This window comes from Pangasianodon hypophthalmus, chromosome 1 (genome assembly GCF_027358585.1).
Source record: "Pangasianodon hypophthalmus isolate fPanHyp1 chromosome 1, fPanHyp1.pri, whole genome shotgun sequence".
NCBI classification, from domain to species: Eukaryota; Metazoa; Chordata; class Actinopteri; order Siluriformes; family Pangasiidae; genus Pangasianodon; species Pangasianodon hypophthalmus.
Genome location: NC_069710.1, coordinates 16,347,458 through 16,362,812, shown reverse-complemented (window position 1 = coordinate 16,362,812; position 15,355 = coordinate 16,347,458). Strand labels below are relative to the sequence as shown.

Genomic DNA, 15,355 nt, shown 5'->3' with positions numbered 1-15,355 from the left:
ACTCCCTTCACCCCACTGAAACCCATTTAAGACATGTTTTGGACTATTACTTTTGTTTGTTAAAGGTTGGGTTTGTAGTTTTATTATGAACTCTAAATACATCACTCCAAATACATCACTATCATGAGATGAGATAGAAATATGAAGTCCTTTTCACATGGTCTTTTGTTAAAGCAAATATCCTGGTATTTTTACTGTCAATTCTTAGTGAATTTCTCAGTGACTTGAATCATTATAAATTATAAAATGAATCATTAATCATTAAAATGATACATAATATTTACATAAATGAGTTTAATAAATGATCCAGCTGTCAGAATTTCACTTAGTCTCTTTGAACTAAAGTTAAGATTAGATGACTGACAAACATGGTTGAAAATGACTATACTGGATGTACTACTGCACTGCACTTCTCGTCAGATTAATATCAGTCCTGTAACAAAGAGGATGTAGTCAGTTCAGGTGATCAGTGTCACAGTCACATCACAGTGTGTGGGCACTGAGGTGGATTCAGTGTGAGTCTGTTTGATGTGGGTGAGAGCACAACACAGCTTAAAATAACTTGGGCAAAATATACAGCCATATTATTAATGCCCAACCAAAGGAACATTACCATCATCAGGACATTGACTGGTTGTAATGAAGTTTATGTGTCCTTGCTCTGTTTCACATGTCAGTTCAAATAAAATGTGCCCTTTCCTGATGGGTTTTAATGAATAGTGTGGAGTGGATGGAGCATGACCTATTTACCTGTGCATGCAGTAATGGGATGCTGGGAATCCAGGAGGTTTCTCTTTTCACACACTGCGGCTCAGAACGAACTAAGACCTGCAGTGGGAAAGCACTTTTTGGGAAAGCATTTATTCTCTAAGCCAAAATGCATACTGGAAACACTAAGTCAAATTAAGTATGGCAACTAGTTTAATTAGACAGAAAATAAATAGATAAAACTAAAAAAATGCAGATGCCTGGAATGTAATTGGGTTTTATTGGTGTGTTATCAGTAGCACCCTGGGAGCTATGTTTCAGCAAGCAGCGTTCAGCCAGAGGGCTTCTTGTGGCTCACACAGTGCTCCAGTTGCATTTGCTGTCTATCTTTCCTCATCTAATCACCAGGCTTTCACAAAACATGCACTCTGTAGAGAAGCGCAGCATTCTTGCCATAGCATCTGATTCTATTTCTTAGTGTAAATCCTTCTTTGTCAGTTATCCCGCTTTCTCCCAATTTGATAAATTTGTGTTTAAAATAACGGGACAAAAAGAGTTTTCTGCTCCGCTAGTCATAATTCTTCTCCAGTCAAAAGATGTTGATTATGTGCTTTTTCTCTTTCTTTTTGACCTCCCCAGGCTCTCCATACAGAGATAAAATCACCATAGCAATCCTGCAGCTCCAGGAAGAAGGGAAGCTCCACATGATGAAGGAGAAATGGTGGAGAGGGAACGGCTGCCCGGAGGAAGAGAGTAAAGAGGCCAGCGCCCTGGGTGTGCAGAACATTGGAGGAATCTTCATTGTTCTGGCCGCTGGACTTGTTCTCTCTGTCTTTGTGGCTGTCGGGGAGTTCCTCTACAAGTCTAAACAAAACGCACAACTCGAAAAGGTAAAGAAACATTTTCACATTTCTGGACTGCAATAAAAATGTGACAGTTGTTTGGTATGATGAACTGCAGTCATCCATTGCAACATTGCAACACAGAGCTTTCAGTTTGCTCCATTGTGGGGCTTTTGTTTTGATGTCATGCTTTATTGCTTTTTTGAGTCCAGCTTGTTTTTTTCCACTTCTTTTCCTTACAAGATTGCATCTTTGCACTGATGGGGTTGAATTCATTCATATGTAAGGGTTACAGTAAAAAAAAATACGTGAAATGCGTTTAATTAACAATATTTTTCCAGACTTTGCCAGCTGGACAGCCAGCAACTCTCCTTGATGTATGTCTCTGAAGACAGAAGGGATTTGGTTCATATGCTCAGATGGCCACCATGCTTTTCATCTTGTCTCTCCTCTACAGCCCTGTCTCACACGCCCCATTTCACCTCATTTTTCCTCTCTTGGTTTACTAAGTGCATGGGTTAAGTAAGGATTGTTGACACATTTGAAATGAAAAACAGAATCAAGTAGTTTGAATATTTGAGAAAATATTTATTTTTTCACATGAGTACTCCAATGTGATGTTTTTTTTTTTAATTCACATTCAATTCTTACAGTGGTGTCTGCTGCTTTCAATTTTATCATTTAAATTTTTCCACAGGAAATATATAAGTTGTTTATAATACAAATAAATGCATCATTTGCAAAATAATGACTCCATCTGTGAATTACCAAATCACTTCTATAACCAAATGGTCCTTGTTGACTAGAGAAGTCTTTGGCACAGATTTCAAGATAGACATCATGGACATTAACCTCTGCTCAGCTTAACAACTACCTTCATTTGACCTGCAAACCATGTAATAACATGAAAAACATGACTACATCTTCAGCTTTTCTTGTTGTAACTTGGTGAAAGCTTCCACTACGCCTGTGAGTTGTGAGTCCCACATAGCCCCAATTAGCCCCTCTCAGCAGGGCTCTGGCTTTAAGAGCCATCTCCAGCACCCTCCATCGATCTCTTCCAGTGGTATTGTTTGTTCACTGAAAGCCACCATATTGATGTTTCAGCGTATCCTGTTGTGAGGTGTTATTCTGCAGGCAAGTCCTTAGGTTGACTTAAAACAAGATATGAGCCATTGGCACACAGCACTGGGAAAGAATCAGCTTTTCTAAAGCATCTCCAGTGAATTTCATGAAAAATCTAACAAAAACATTTTGATTACTTTTGCAGAAAGTCGGGTGTAATGTTCCGTTACTAGTGTATTTTATTAAAAGTTTGGGGTTGGCTTAGACATGAGTGCTGCACATTGTCATCAGTCCTGGAGGCGGGGCTTAATTCATTCCCACTCTGTCAAAACCCATCTTTGTGCTGGTCTATCTGACACAAACACACCCATCAATCGCAGACTAGTGAGAAATCACTGGAAATCAGGCCATGCAAATGTAGTTTTAGAGGTCAGGTAGTGGTGTGGGGTTTACTGGTGGACTTTAATTGAGAAACCAGAGAATATTGGGGGAATAAATCATGTTTCTACTATAGACGTGAAAAACTACAAACGCAACTGATGCATTTGTTGTAATACATAGCTCCTTGCAAAACAGCTGACATGCAATCATAGTTCTTTTTTTTCCCCAAAATATTTAAGGTAGTTTTATATTTGGATTCATAGTTTTTACTTTATTTTCCAGAATGAGGGTCAAATATATCAAGAAAACTTTTTGTAATAGGCTCCTGAGTGGCACAACATCTTGATCATGGGTTTGAATCCCGATGCCCTCTGTGGCCCTGAGCCCAAAAGAGCAAAATTGGCTGTGCTCTCAGGGTCAATCACAGTGACACTAGCCAATTATGGGTGCCTACGAGCTCACGTATGCGGAATTGGGTGGATAGCACTTTCCTCTGAGTGTGTTACACCGCCCCCTGATGTTGCATGAGCAGCAGTTCAAAAAGATGCAGTGGTAGGAAACACGTGTTAGCTTTTTAGTAGCTGTTGTGTGATAGGGGAGAGCTGCCTGGAGGGTGGGAACTGGCCATGTCTAAATTAGACAGAATTAATGTCCCTAGTAATGGAGCTGTTACCTTTATTTAACCTAATGTATGTGTCAAGCTATTCAGGTCACACTGATCACATTCAGTTTCACACCGGCTGGGATGTTGTTCCGTTTATTGGAGTTCAAAGCTTCATGCTAGGTGCTTTCTCACTCTAAGTGAGTAAATATATCATGGAAATTGTCAGTACTGGACTGTCAGATTATCATAAACATGCATTACCACTGCATACAATGAAATAAAGTTTATTAGCTCAACACAATAAGCTTAGTGCGCACAAAGCCACTTTCATGTGCTGGGTGTAAAAGGGACATTTATTACACAGATGGTGTCTGAACATGGGGGCGTGACAACAGGAAAAGAGGCAGCTGGAGCTGCTCTTTAGTGAACAAGGCAATATGGGCATGGCAGCAGCTTTTGAAAGCAGGACATGATGTAAGAGATGGATATTGCCTAAAAACATGTTCCTTTTATCATGGAACAAGATAATACACACTTAATGTAGTGAGAGTGATAGTAAGAGTATAAAGAATGTAAAAAAAAAAAAAGATAAAATAAAATATCATGTTAAACAGGATATTTTCTGTTAGGAATGCTGTCTTTTTACACCAGAGCAGACTACAGAAAATATAAAATGTGATAGTAAACAACTCTTTTCAAGACATAGGACTCAAAACAACAATCCTGCACCTTCATTTATAAGTAAAAGAAAGTGTGGATGTTAGTGATATCTGTATGAATATGCATCTCATATTTTATCAATTTACCATTTTAAATTTCTTTAGTAAGCAGTCAATAGGATTGGTTGAGGATTTGAATGATGTATTTGTTTCATTCGCACCTCTGATTACTTCACAGCTTTGCACATCAAATTCTTTTTTAAAATGCTTTCATCCCTCCATTGATTCTGTGCATCTATGCAATACTGCCCTCTGTTAACCTTTCATATGCACTTAAATAAATGTTTTACAACAATAATGGCATTTTTTCTTGTTCCTGCTTTTTAATGCGTTTTTGCCTCCATGCTTTTTTCTGTCATCCTTCTTCCATCTTCCTCCTTTTCTGCCTCCCACACTTTCCTCTGTTAAATCTGTGCTCACTGCTCTCTGAACTGCTTAAAAGTAAACCTGTCTCCTGAGAGTCAGGAACAAGCAGCTGAGGGTGAAGAAGTGAAAACACACACACACACTCACACACTCACACAGAGTTATAGTAATAACAAAGTAATAACATTTCTGTTACAAATCTTCCTCCATTGTGTCCAGTCTGATGTACTGCTTTATAGCAGCCATTTCGTAACAACACACATATCTATTAAACTTTAAAATTACAATATGCAAAGATGCTAGTACCTGATCTCATTATAAATTTGTTTCAACAAGCGAGCATGATGTGATTAGATTTCTGTAATTTGACAGTACTTACACATGACTAGCATAGAAGTTGTCCCATATGTTTGCCATTGCATTCTGGTTATTGTCAAATTACACTCCAAGGGGTGTATTATATAAAAATAGTGATTTTTTTTCCCCATAAATAAATGTTACAGCAGGGAACTTTACCTTAATTTAGCATTTTATCTCAAATCCTGAACTATTTGAAAGTCACATGTCTTACTAAGTGATCAGTTATGCACACAAACCTCTAGACATAAAGTAAACCATTGTAAAAATGGTACAACATATCCGAAAAATGTTCATGTTAACTGAAGTTAAATTGGTCAAAAATGTTACACACACATTCTTTGGTAAGCTTTCATCAATATAAACTCATGCATGTCATCTTCTTGGTTTCTTCAAATCTTTATATTCACCATTTCGCAATATATATGCACCATTATTTTGTTTAAAAATGCTAGCAGGTTAGCTGATGCCTTGCTACTTGTGCTATTGTCCTATCATTTACAAAATAGCTAACAGAAACTGCAACCTAAAATAGAGGTCAAGACACCATAGGGTGAACCTGAATTTAGGACACTAGGTTATTTTGGCAGATTATGATGCTTCTGTGACCGTCTTGGTTTACAGAAGAAGGTTAGAGCTAGAAGGTTAGAAACTTTTATTCTATAATAGCTGAATGTGTACTGAAATGAGATCCTAACTAAAATCGTCATGGTTACTAAACAGGCAACATGGGATTTCACAATTGAGATTTTACTGTAATATGGCACGTTCATTTCTTGAACGTGGCATATTACAGTAAGATCATACAGATCATTTCTTGTGGGTTGACACGTTTTGTATAAATATTGCACAGTAATTATACCAACATTACACTTAAAAATAAGTGGATAGTTATGTGTAGTCATATAGCATCAAATTACAGATTGGCTCAAAGCAGTAACACAAGAAGTACAGCTAGCTATATGTTATGTACATTTCCTGGGTGATTGCACTGTAAATACCCTCAACAGGTTGTATACAACTGTACACTCCCTATTACTAAAAATCATAAAGAGAAAACCAGCAATTTATAAAAATGTAATGTGCAAATATCTGAGAAAAATGTCTGTAACGTCTATAACAATTACATTGTAGCCCAATGTGTAACTACACAGATGGTAGAGCCACAATTTAAAGTGGGAATAAAATGATTTCTAAAAAACTTCCATCATTATATAACCAAGGCATAGGTGACATAACAGTCTTACCATTCTTTTCCCAAAAGTACAGTCTATCAATCAAGAGTGAAAGTGGAGCGCAGATGGATATAATGAATTGAAAACTGTCTAAAAAAAATCATCGTATCTACAGGGTGTCCCATAAATCTGCATACATAGGGGAAATCACTTTTTAGCAAAATGTCTTCCAAAATTTGTCATACTTAGTTTATATTATATATATGTTTTCAGATAGCTTTTAAGAATGCCTTTGACAAAAGAAGTACATATTGAAGTCATTCTCATGGGAAGCTGTCTCAAGGTTGTGATGGACTTTAACAGGAAATAAGCACATCACACACGACACTGTTGCCAAACTTTTTAACAATTTCAAAAAGACTAGAAGTGTTGCGGACCAACCGAGAAGTACACGTCCACGAACATCCACTGACGAAGGCACAACCGACATGGTGCTGGCATACATAGTCCCCTGTGTATGGAGACTTTTGAGACACTCTGTATATAAGAGATCTTGATTTTCATTGTGCTGGACTGGTTAAATTGTAGCACTCTCAAAGCCAGGGAAAAATACATATAAAGTGGAGTGATAAATACTGAGCTATCAAGCTAATAACACTTCTATTAATGCACAGATAAAATAAAAGGGCTATCCAATGTGTGTCTCTCTTATGTAAATGTTTGAGTCTAAATTAGCATAAAAGTTAGTGTGAATGTTCTGTTTATTCAGTTAATGAGTATTCCATCAACAGCGGTAGTGCAGACCAACAGAGAGATGCTGTAGGTGGTAAGAGAGAGAGAGAGAGAGAGAGAAGAAGTGACTTGAATTCCAATGTACTGCATTATCCTCATCTCAATCACAAAGTGTCCCAGTTTAAAATATTGTAATAATGGGCCTCATTTATCAAGCTGGATATGAACAAATATGCGTAAATTGTTAGCACTAGAGTTTACACAAGAAATTTGGCATTCATGAAAACCCTGTAAATTCAGAAAAAAATGTTAGTATCCTACTCATGCTCCTGAGTGTGTGTGAATGTACGCATAAGAAGACTAACTAATGTAAATCTCGACTTGTTCAATTTAAAAGCATACAATTTGCATGGAGTACTGATCTGTAATATATGGAATATATGGTCATGTTTAGATTTCCTATTTTTATAATATTTCTAGCATTTAGCAGATGTTCTTATCCAGAGCGACTTATAGAAGTGCTTTGGAGTCTCTATCAAAAACACATCCTCATGCTAGTTCACTAAGTCATGGACTAAAAGTACCATCAAGAAAATTTTGTGAAAACCATCATTTTATATTATTGGCATTCATTTAAGAATATAAAAAATAAAGAAAGCGAGCCAAAACCAGTCTATAAATTAAGACAAATAAAGTGAATCATTCAAATATGACAAAAGAAAAGGTGCCAGATAAATAGAAGATGGGCCGGTCTGTCTGCGTATAACCATAAGCCGAAAACAAATGCCTCAGCTGATGGAAGATTTAGCACTCGCTTTTTATTATTATTAAATATTATAAAAATATTATTAAATATTTTTATTAGCATAGTAGTGAGTTAAAATAATTTCCACTTCTGTATTTCAGGGTTTACCCTGATCATTTGGGGTTTACCCTGATCAGTGTTTCCAAAACTTTGTAAATCCAGTGGAAATTTTTAGTTTGGTTTGGTTTACACAAACATTTTCACATAATTTTACTAAAAGATTGATAAATGAGGCCCATTATTATTATACTGTGAAAAGTTTTATTAAAGATATCTTATCCTACAAGTCCTTATTAGGCAACAACAACAACAACAACAATAATAATAATAATAATAGTAATAATAATAATAATAATAATAATAATAATAATAATAGAAGCAAGCAATGAGCTCTGGGGCAGCACCGTTCACAAGTTCTTAACAGGTTACACGGAACCTCATGTGCCGTAATAATAATAATTATAATAATAATATCATTTAATGCGATTTATTGTGAACTACTTTAATTTACATATTGATCGGGATTTTTACCATTTTAGGCACTTAATCATTGACTTGTATACATTTTTACTACATTCATATCCACATAATAAAACATTCAAGCCCATTCTGACCTTTCATCTCAGTGTTGGCTGTTTACTAGTTTAAATGTTATATTCACTTGTCTGATTTCTGTATAAAAAGAAAGTCAGTGAGAACTAAGACTACCGAAAAGAAAATATTGAATATACAGCACATGATCAATTATTTATCAGCGGACATTTTTAGGAACAGCAAAGCATCTCCCTTTTGTCTGATTGTTGAATGCAGCACTTCCAAATGCCACAGTGTCTCTGGGAGAGCAAACATGAGGAGGAGGGAGAGGAGAGGTAGCAGCTTAATTGGCCATGCAGCTTCATGGGATTTGAGTCTGAGGAAATGTAATATGCATCAACAAGTCATGGTGCTGCAGCAGCAAGGCAGGAAAAGGAAGGGTGAAATCTTCCATAGAGAAATCGCTTTAGTTATGATGCGCTCTATGTGCACCCCGATGGACAGCAGCATTGATCATAGCTCTCCTCCTCCCTCATGCCTCTTTCTTTTCCTCCCCAGGATTCTACAGCCACTCCTCTGCACATGTAAAACTCCTTAGTATGTCCATCAGATCATTCATGCAACTCAAGCTCTGCATTCGATAGCCAGTAGAAATCATAATTTTTTAAATGAATAAGAAATAGCTGATCAACTGCCTTTTCTTCCTCATCCCTCACAGAGGTCCTTCTGCAGTGCCATGATGGAGGAGCTGCGTGTGTCCCTCAAGTGCCAGCGCCGGCTCAAACACAAGCCTCAGCCGCCTGTCATGGTCAAAACAGAGGAAGTCATCAACATGCACACCTTCAATGACCGGAGATTACCAGGCAAAGAGACCATGGCGTAAAGCAGACATTTGCTCTCTCTCTCTCTCTTTTTAAAGACGGAGGAGGGAAAAAAAGAAGAGAGTCGTAGAGCAGGGCGATAGCTACATTTATACATGGGGGGTGGGAGATTAGGAACATGATTGTTCAGTGTTAAATGTCATTATTGTTTTAAAACAATTAGCTATTTGGGGGAAAAAAAGAAACTGCAACATATTTCCTGTGGAAATAACATGATTTTGGGCAAAATTAAAGTGAGTTACCTCATCACTCCTGCCACCAGGGCAAGAGATGATTGGTACTTGTGTTCTGGATATTTTATGATGATAATACCAAGCTAGATAAAGGAATGAGATCAACCTGAAGGTGGACTATCCCTTCATTATGTTCATGTTAGTTTAGGTTTGTGAATCTGTAATCTCTTTGGGCAGCTTGACCATTCTCTGTCTAGAGGCCACATAGAGAACAGTTGAGTACATTAAAGAGAACTAAGAGACTGATGTAGAAAATATGGGGATGGGGATTCTCTAATTACATGGACAAAACAGTATAAAACATTTTTAATGTGTATATTTCTGCTGATTTTTTATGGTCAAAGTCCCAGTCATGGTAAGAGAATCCAAACATAGTTAATTCAAAATCCTGAAATATATTTAGAGTTACAGCAGAACTACTCTGTATTAAAGACATTTTTTGAACTCAATCAACTGAAAGGAGGAAATATATCAGGCATCAGGCAATAAACAACTTAATTTGCTTACATTTCAAGTCACTACCACCAGAATTCTTAAGGAAGATGGAAGGGAAGATTCATCATGGTTACTTTGTATGAAGCATGTACATTGATAGAGGAAGAGAGTATCAATAAAAATGGAATGTGCCTATTACTGGCTCATGAAGAATCCCAGGATGCTTATCACCACTGCAAAATATAGATCAGTTCCGGTAACTGAAAAAAACAAAACAAAACAAAAAACCAACCAAAAAAAACAAAAACAAACAAACAAACAAAAAAAACCTAAAAAAAAAAAAACACGCATACACAACTCCCCCCGCTCCACACACACAAAATTAAAAAAAAAAAAAAAAAAAAAAACAGGTGTCACAGCTGTCATGCTATATTTATTCAAGTATTTATTACTTTATTTATTGTTTTTAATAATTTGACAAACTCTATCTACATACATTTATTAAACACCAGTGCATTTTTTTCCACACAGTCTAATTCATTCCACTGTCAAGTTTCTTGTTTGTAATTTTTTGTGGATTTTATTTCAGGAAATGAGAATCCTCACAACCTTGTGCAAATGCAAAATTTATATGAAGTGTTTTTGTATGAAGAAAAACAAATCAAAATTTTGTAATAATTTTTATCAACACAAGATTGGCCATGGGCATCTTTCTCTTCTTCTGGTGGAAGGGATGCCATCAGGAATAGCGAAGAGTGTAAATTTATGGAGGCCCTGGGACTGCTGTGTGTCCACATGGACCAACTTCATTTGATCACACAAACACACCCAGGACCATAGCACCAGGTCTGTGTAAAGAGGACACAGAGCCAGTGTCCATGATACATTGCTTCCGTGGACATGAGACACCTTTAAGGTCCATGAAAAGAAAAGTGTGCTAAGCGTGCCAGGCAGTGTTGAAGTGACACATACTTTGGACAAATCCTATTTTTATCATGTAAAATAATCATATTTAAAGAAAGATATTTTTACTTGGGGTAAATGATAGTAACGATAATACTAATGATACTAAAATATATATACATATATAGATATAGATATATACAGAGATAAATGATGGGGACGACCACCGTTGCTTTTCATTATACACCCCTGATTTACAATAGACTGCTAGGATTGCAGAGAACATGTGAGTAAATGGTTAAAATGGATAAGATGTCTTTAAAATATTTCAAGATTCTAAACTAATTTTGACCATGTTGTGAAATCAGAACCAGTTGTGCACACAATTTACTGTCTAAAATTGATGCACAAGTTTAAAGAAAATCATTAAAAAGTTAAACAGACTTGCCTCTTAGCCTCCATCATTTTCTTACATGTACAGAAAATATAGCTACTCATGATTTGTGTACAAATCACCGTTGTATTTATATTTCTTGCACAGATAAATGATCAAGTAAATCATTTATCTCTTTCGTGATTAGATTTATTAATTAATCAAATGAGTAAGGAATAACACATGACGGGGTGTGCTGTTTTAAGAAACTAATCCATTTCAGGGTTATGACCCAATATGAAACAAATTATTTTAAGTGATTTACTCCCCTTGTACTACATTTTCCAGTGATTAAAATTGGTTTATATAGCAATGAGCAACACATAACACTTTCAGCCATTTATATTTACTGTTGTCAAACTTCCACAAGTTTCTGTTATCATTTACTCTATGGCAGCTATAAACAGTCATTCCCTCACCAGCCTCTCTTTTCTTTGCCTTCAAGTTAAGATGAAAAAAATTGTACCTTGTCATATTACCAAGATGCTGGGAAGCAGAAAGTCCTCTGTTCTGAAGACTCTCCTGTGGTGGAAAATTGGCTGATTACAAAGCCCTGACACTAGAGTTTCCTTTCCTTTATGTTAAATAAACTTCTCATAATGATGCTTCTCCATATCCATGATTATATATTTCTTTCTGCTAAATAACAAAACATTTTTAACATCTGTTTATTAATAGCCTTAGATTATGTAACTTGTCAGCACACAACTACCTGTGAATAAGCTATTACTAATAAGTACTACTAAGAAAAGATAAAATATTACAATGATTACATTAATATATGTTAATATTAATATACATTATACATTAATATATATATATATATAGTTGTTATAAAAATATATAGAAAATTGTTAGGCTGTTATAGAAAATAACCTGAAAAAAGCCTTTTATTAATCAACACCTTCTGACCAATCAGATTTGTGAATTCAACAGTGCCGTGGTCAAATATTTTTTAAAATCGAGAGATCAGGACATTTCCAATGGCCCGAACATTTTTATTTAAATAAATACAAGCTATTATAGTGCCATGTTTCAGTGTCATTGCAACTGAAATCAACTGAGAATTAATGCAACTCTCTTAATTGAAAGAATATCTTAAACATTTAAATAAAATCATTAAAATTATTAAAACTATTGAGTTTAGGAAAGGAAAATGCCTTTTTCCCATGATATATAAAACCATTTACTGTGTGTGTATGTGTGTGTGTGTGTGTGTGTGTGTGCGTGGTGACTGCTTGTGGTCCTTCAGCACATTTTCAGGGATTTCTTTTATCAGATTGCCACCATTTTCAACCACAGCCCTCCTTAGCCGCACTCTAATCTTCCTGCCTCTGCCTTAGCAAACATAGATAATGAACTACTTGCAGGATATCATTAATTGGCTAATTATCATGGCTCGTGAAGACTGCCAATGATCTAGGGATCAGGTGTGAGCTTTGTTACTTTCTTTGTCTTGTAGCCAGTGATGTACAGTAACAAAATAGAAACATTTGAGCTTACTGTACTTAAATATTTATATTTTGTTATAAATTTTTACTTCACTACATTTTAAAAAGCAAATGGCTGATATTTTTCAACTTCACAATACAATACAGTCACTAACTGCCCAGCAAAGATGACAAAATAAGCTATGATGTCTCAGTTGTAAAGGGTTTGCAGTGGCAGAGTGGATGTGAAGTCAACTGTTGCAGTTTATTATGGCAGGTCTATTCCAGATTTCAATTATTCATATCCAGAGGAAGAAAATATGTGGCTAGATTCTTTCAAATAATTTGATGCTATCCTAAACACTATAATTGGCCAAATCTTGTTAAAGTACTTATATTAGCAACAAAATCATTTCAGTCAAAGTGTGCAAACATTTATTATGTTGAACAGACAAGACATTGTGCACGGGTGGTTATTATGGTTATTTACTGTTCTCTACTCTTTCTTTGATTTCCTTTTTATATAGAAGTTCCATACAGTTATGAAAGCTAACAATCTAGATGTTCAGGCCCATAATCAGAGCTGCCAGCTTATGTCGGTGACTTCAGTTCAAACGTTACATTAATATTTAAATGGGGAAAGTTACTCGTATTCAGTTTCGGGTTACTGAGGGACTTAGGCTGATTTTCTGAGTGCTGCATTCAGAACATTAAAATGACCTGTGTGTAGTTCACACCTCTAAGGTTGTCTCCGAGGTTGATTTTTCTTGAGTAGAGGTGTCTGAGGGGTGTTGATTATTTGGCAGCTGTTTATGGGAAACTCCAACCCTTGCACAAATCACATGCAACTGTACGAGTAAAACATAAATCCATAGTTGATGTCAGAATACTGATGTACACAGTTTGGTTTTAAATCCATACTATGTGCTTGTATCTCAACTTTGAATACAGCCTTCATTTTCTTTATAGTGCTTCTCAGAATTACAACTGAAACTTAAAGATGTCTGTAAGGACATCCATGAGCTGATCAGTACATTCTCTGAGCAACTAGCCTGGGATGTTTTTTTTTGGACCAGCAGCCTTAAGTGGGTTCACTCTGCATAGTTTTCCTAACTACTGTGGTAGTTTCCCTCAGAGGCATTGTTATATGCTTCAAACTGTGCATAAATGGCTTTTAGCACATCTGGGAGGGAGGCATTACTGTCACAGCCTAATGGTGTTGTTCTGTACTCAGTGATGGCATGAATACCATATACACTGTGAGCTAGATATACGCATGTCTGGATGCACAGCACAAAACAACTTGAAATTAACATTCAATTTACTAAGGCACATCTCGCAAACTCAGATTGCATGGTTAGGCTTGTATGCAAGTTTAATACATAACATGCAAGGGTTTTGACCAGAATGCATCCTAATTACACCTGAAAACAGGCGCGAACACCTTAGAAAATCTGACCCTGTGTTTCTCCAGTGTCCACGAACTGTATGCCATTTTATGTTATAAGTGCTTCTCTGTGCTTGCATTGGACACAAAGGCTCTTGCTGTCCTGATTTGAGAGTAGTATCAGGGGTTTTCAGCAGTGCATGCAGCCACAGCTTCTGGCTGGCACAGGTGATGCCTTGTAGGCAGTAACACCATCTGAAGTTGGTTGAGTCTGGAAGTAGCAGCATCCCTAAACATATTATAGTCAGTGTGCTCAAAACAGTTGTGAAGTGCTGAGATGGCCCCCTCAGGCCAGGTTCTCACCAGTTTCAGAAATTTTGCACATCAATACAACCAGACATCTTTGAAAGCAGTGTTTTGGTACCTGTGATGTGCACACCCATGAATAATGGCTTAGGAAAGCAGTTGGAGAATCGGCAAAAGCAAATTTTATCCACTGGTTATGGGTAACAAATGAGATGATGTTTTCAGCCAGCAGTGGTGCGTTCTCAAGGATGTTTTCATTCATCATTTTGATTTGTGTATAGTTTCATTTGCACTTACTTGCAGTGTATGCTGATTGTAACCATGGGCCAATTAGATTAGAGTATGTAAATATTATTCAAATACAGCTCATTAAATCAAATAAAGCTCATTAACAATTACAATTCTGAGAGGGAGACAGGAGCATAGCCGCATACAAATTTCCTACTTATCATTGGTAGCCATGTTGATTATGTCCATTACCTGGACTCCTTTTCTGTCCTCTAGTAAAGCAAAGGGACAAGTTGTGTACAAATTTCTTAACACACACTTTGTTCAGCAAACATAACCTGGATCTCTTTACTATATTAGATTTGTTTATATTTCTCTGTATTAGTCACAGTTTATGTGATTCTGAATGGCTTGTAAAATTCAAAGAAACAAAGAAAGAAAGAAGGAAGGAAGGAAAGAAAGAAGACCATCGCTGCACAGAAATAACACCATAAGGTACGTTTTTTTATGAACTCATTATAGTCCAGTGTCAAATTTCCTCTTCATTTATTTCTGCCTTGTGTAAAGTTCTGAAGTACTACAGTATATAATTAATTGTTGCTGTAGTACGAATATCACACTAGCACCATGCTTCACGTGCAGGCTTTAGGTGCTGAACTGCAGTCCAGTACATAGCTCTGGCCAAATAACTCAAACTTTGTATGCAGAATAGTAATGTATTGTTGGATTACTAGATTAGTGAATCCTGTACATGCAGTACATTAAGTATTGCAATACATCAATTACAGTTTAGTAGTCCTGCAGCACATTAATGCCCTAGTCTATATATAG

The 15,355-nt window shown here is 36.3% G+C and overlaps 1 protein-coding gene across 3 annotated transcripts in view; it reads left to right on the top strand.

The window, feature by feature from the left end:
* Window positions 1-11,889, top strand: part of grik2 (glutamate receptor, ionotropic, kainate 2) — a 150,292-nt gene extending 138,403 nt beyond the window's left edge. For 2 of the 3 annotated variants that reach the window (XM_034305786.2, XM_034305791.2), the window contains 2 exons: window positions 1,348-1,598; window positions 9,007-11,889. In XM_034305786.2, coding sequence (XP_034161677.1) covers window positions 1,348-1,598; window positions 9,007-9,171 — 416 coding nt within the window. In that variant the 3' untranslated portion in view covers window positions 9,172-11,889. Of the gene's footprint in view, window positions 1-1,347; window positions 1,599-1,891; window positions 7,759-9,006 lie in introns of those variants that run through there. The other variant, XM_034305793.2, reaches the window with a different exon arrangement.
* Window positions 11,890-15,355: the final 3,466 nt, after the last annotated feature.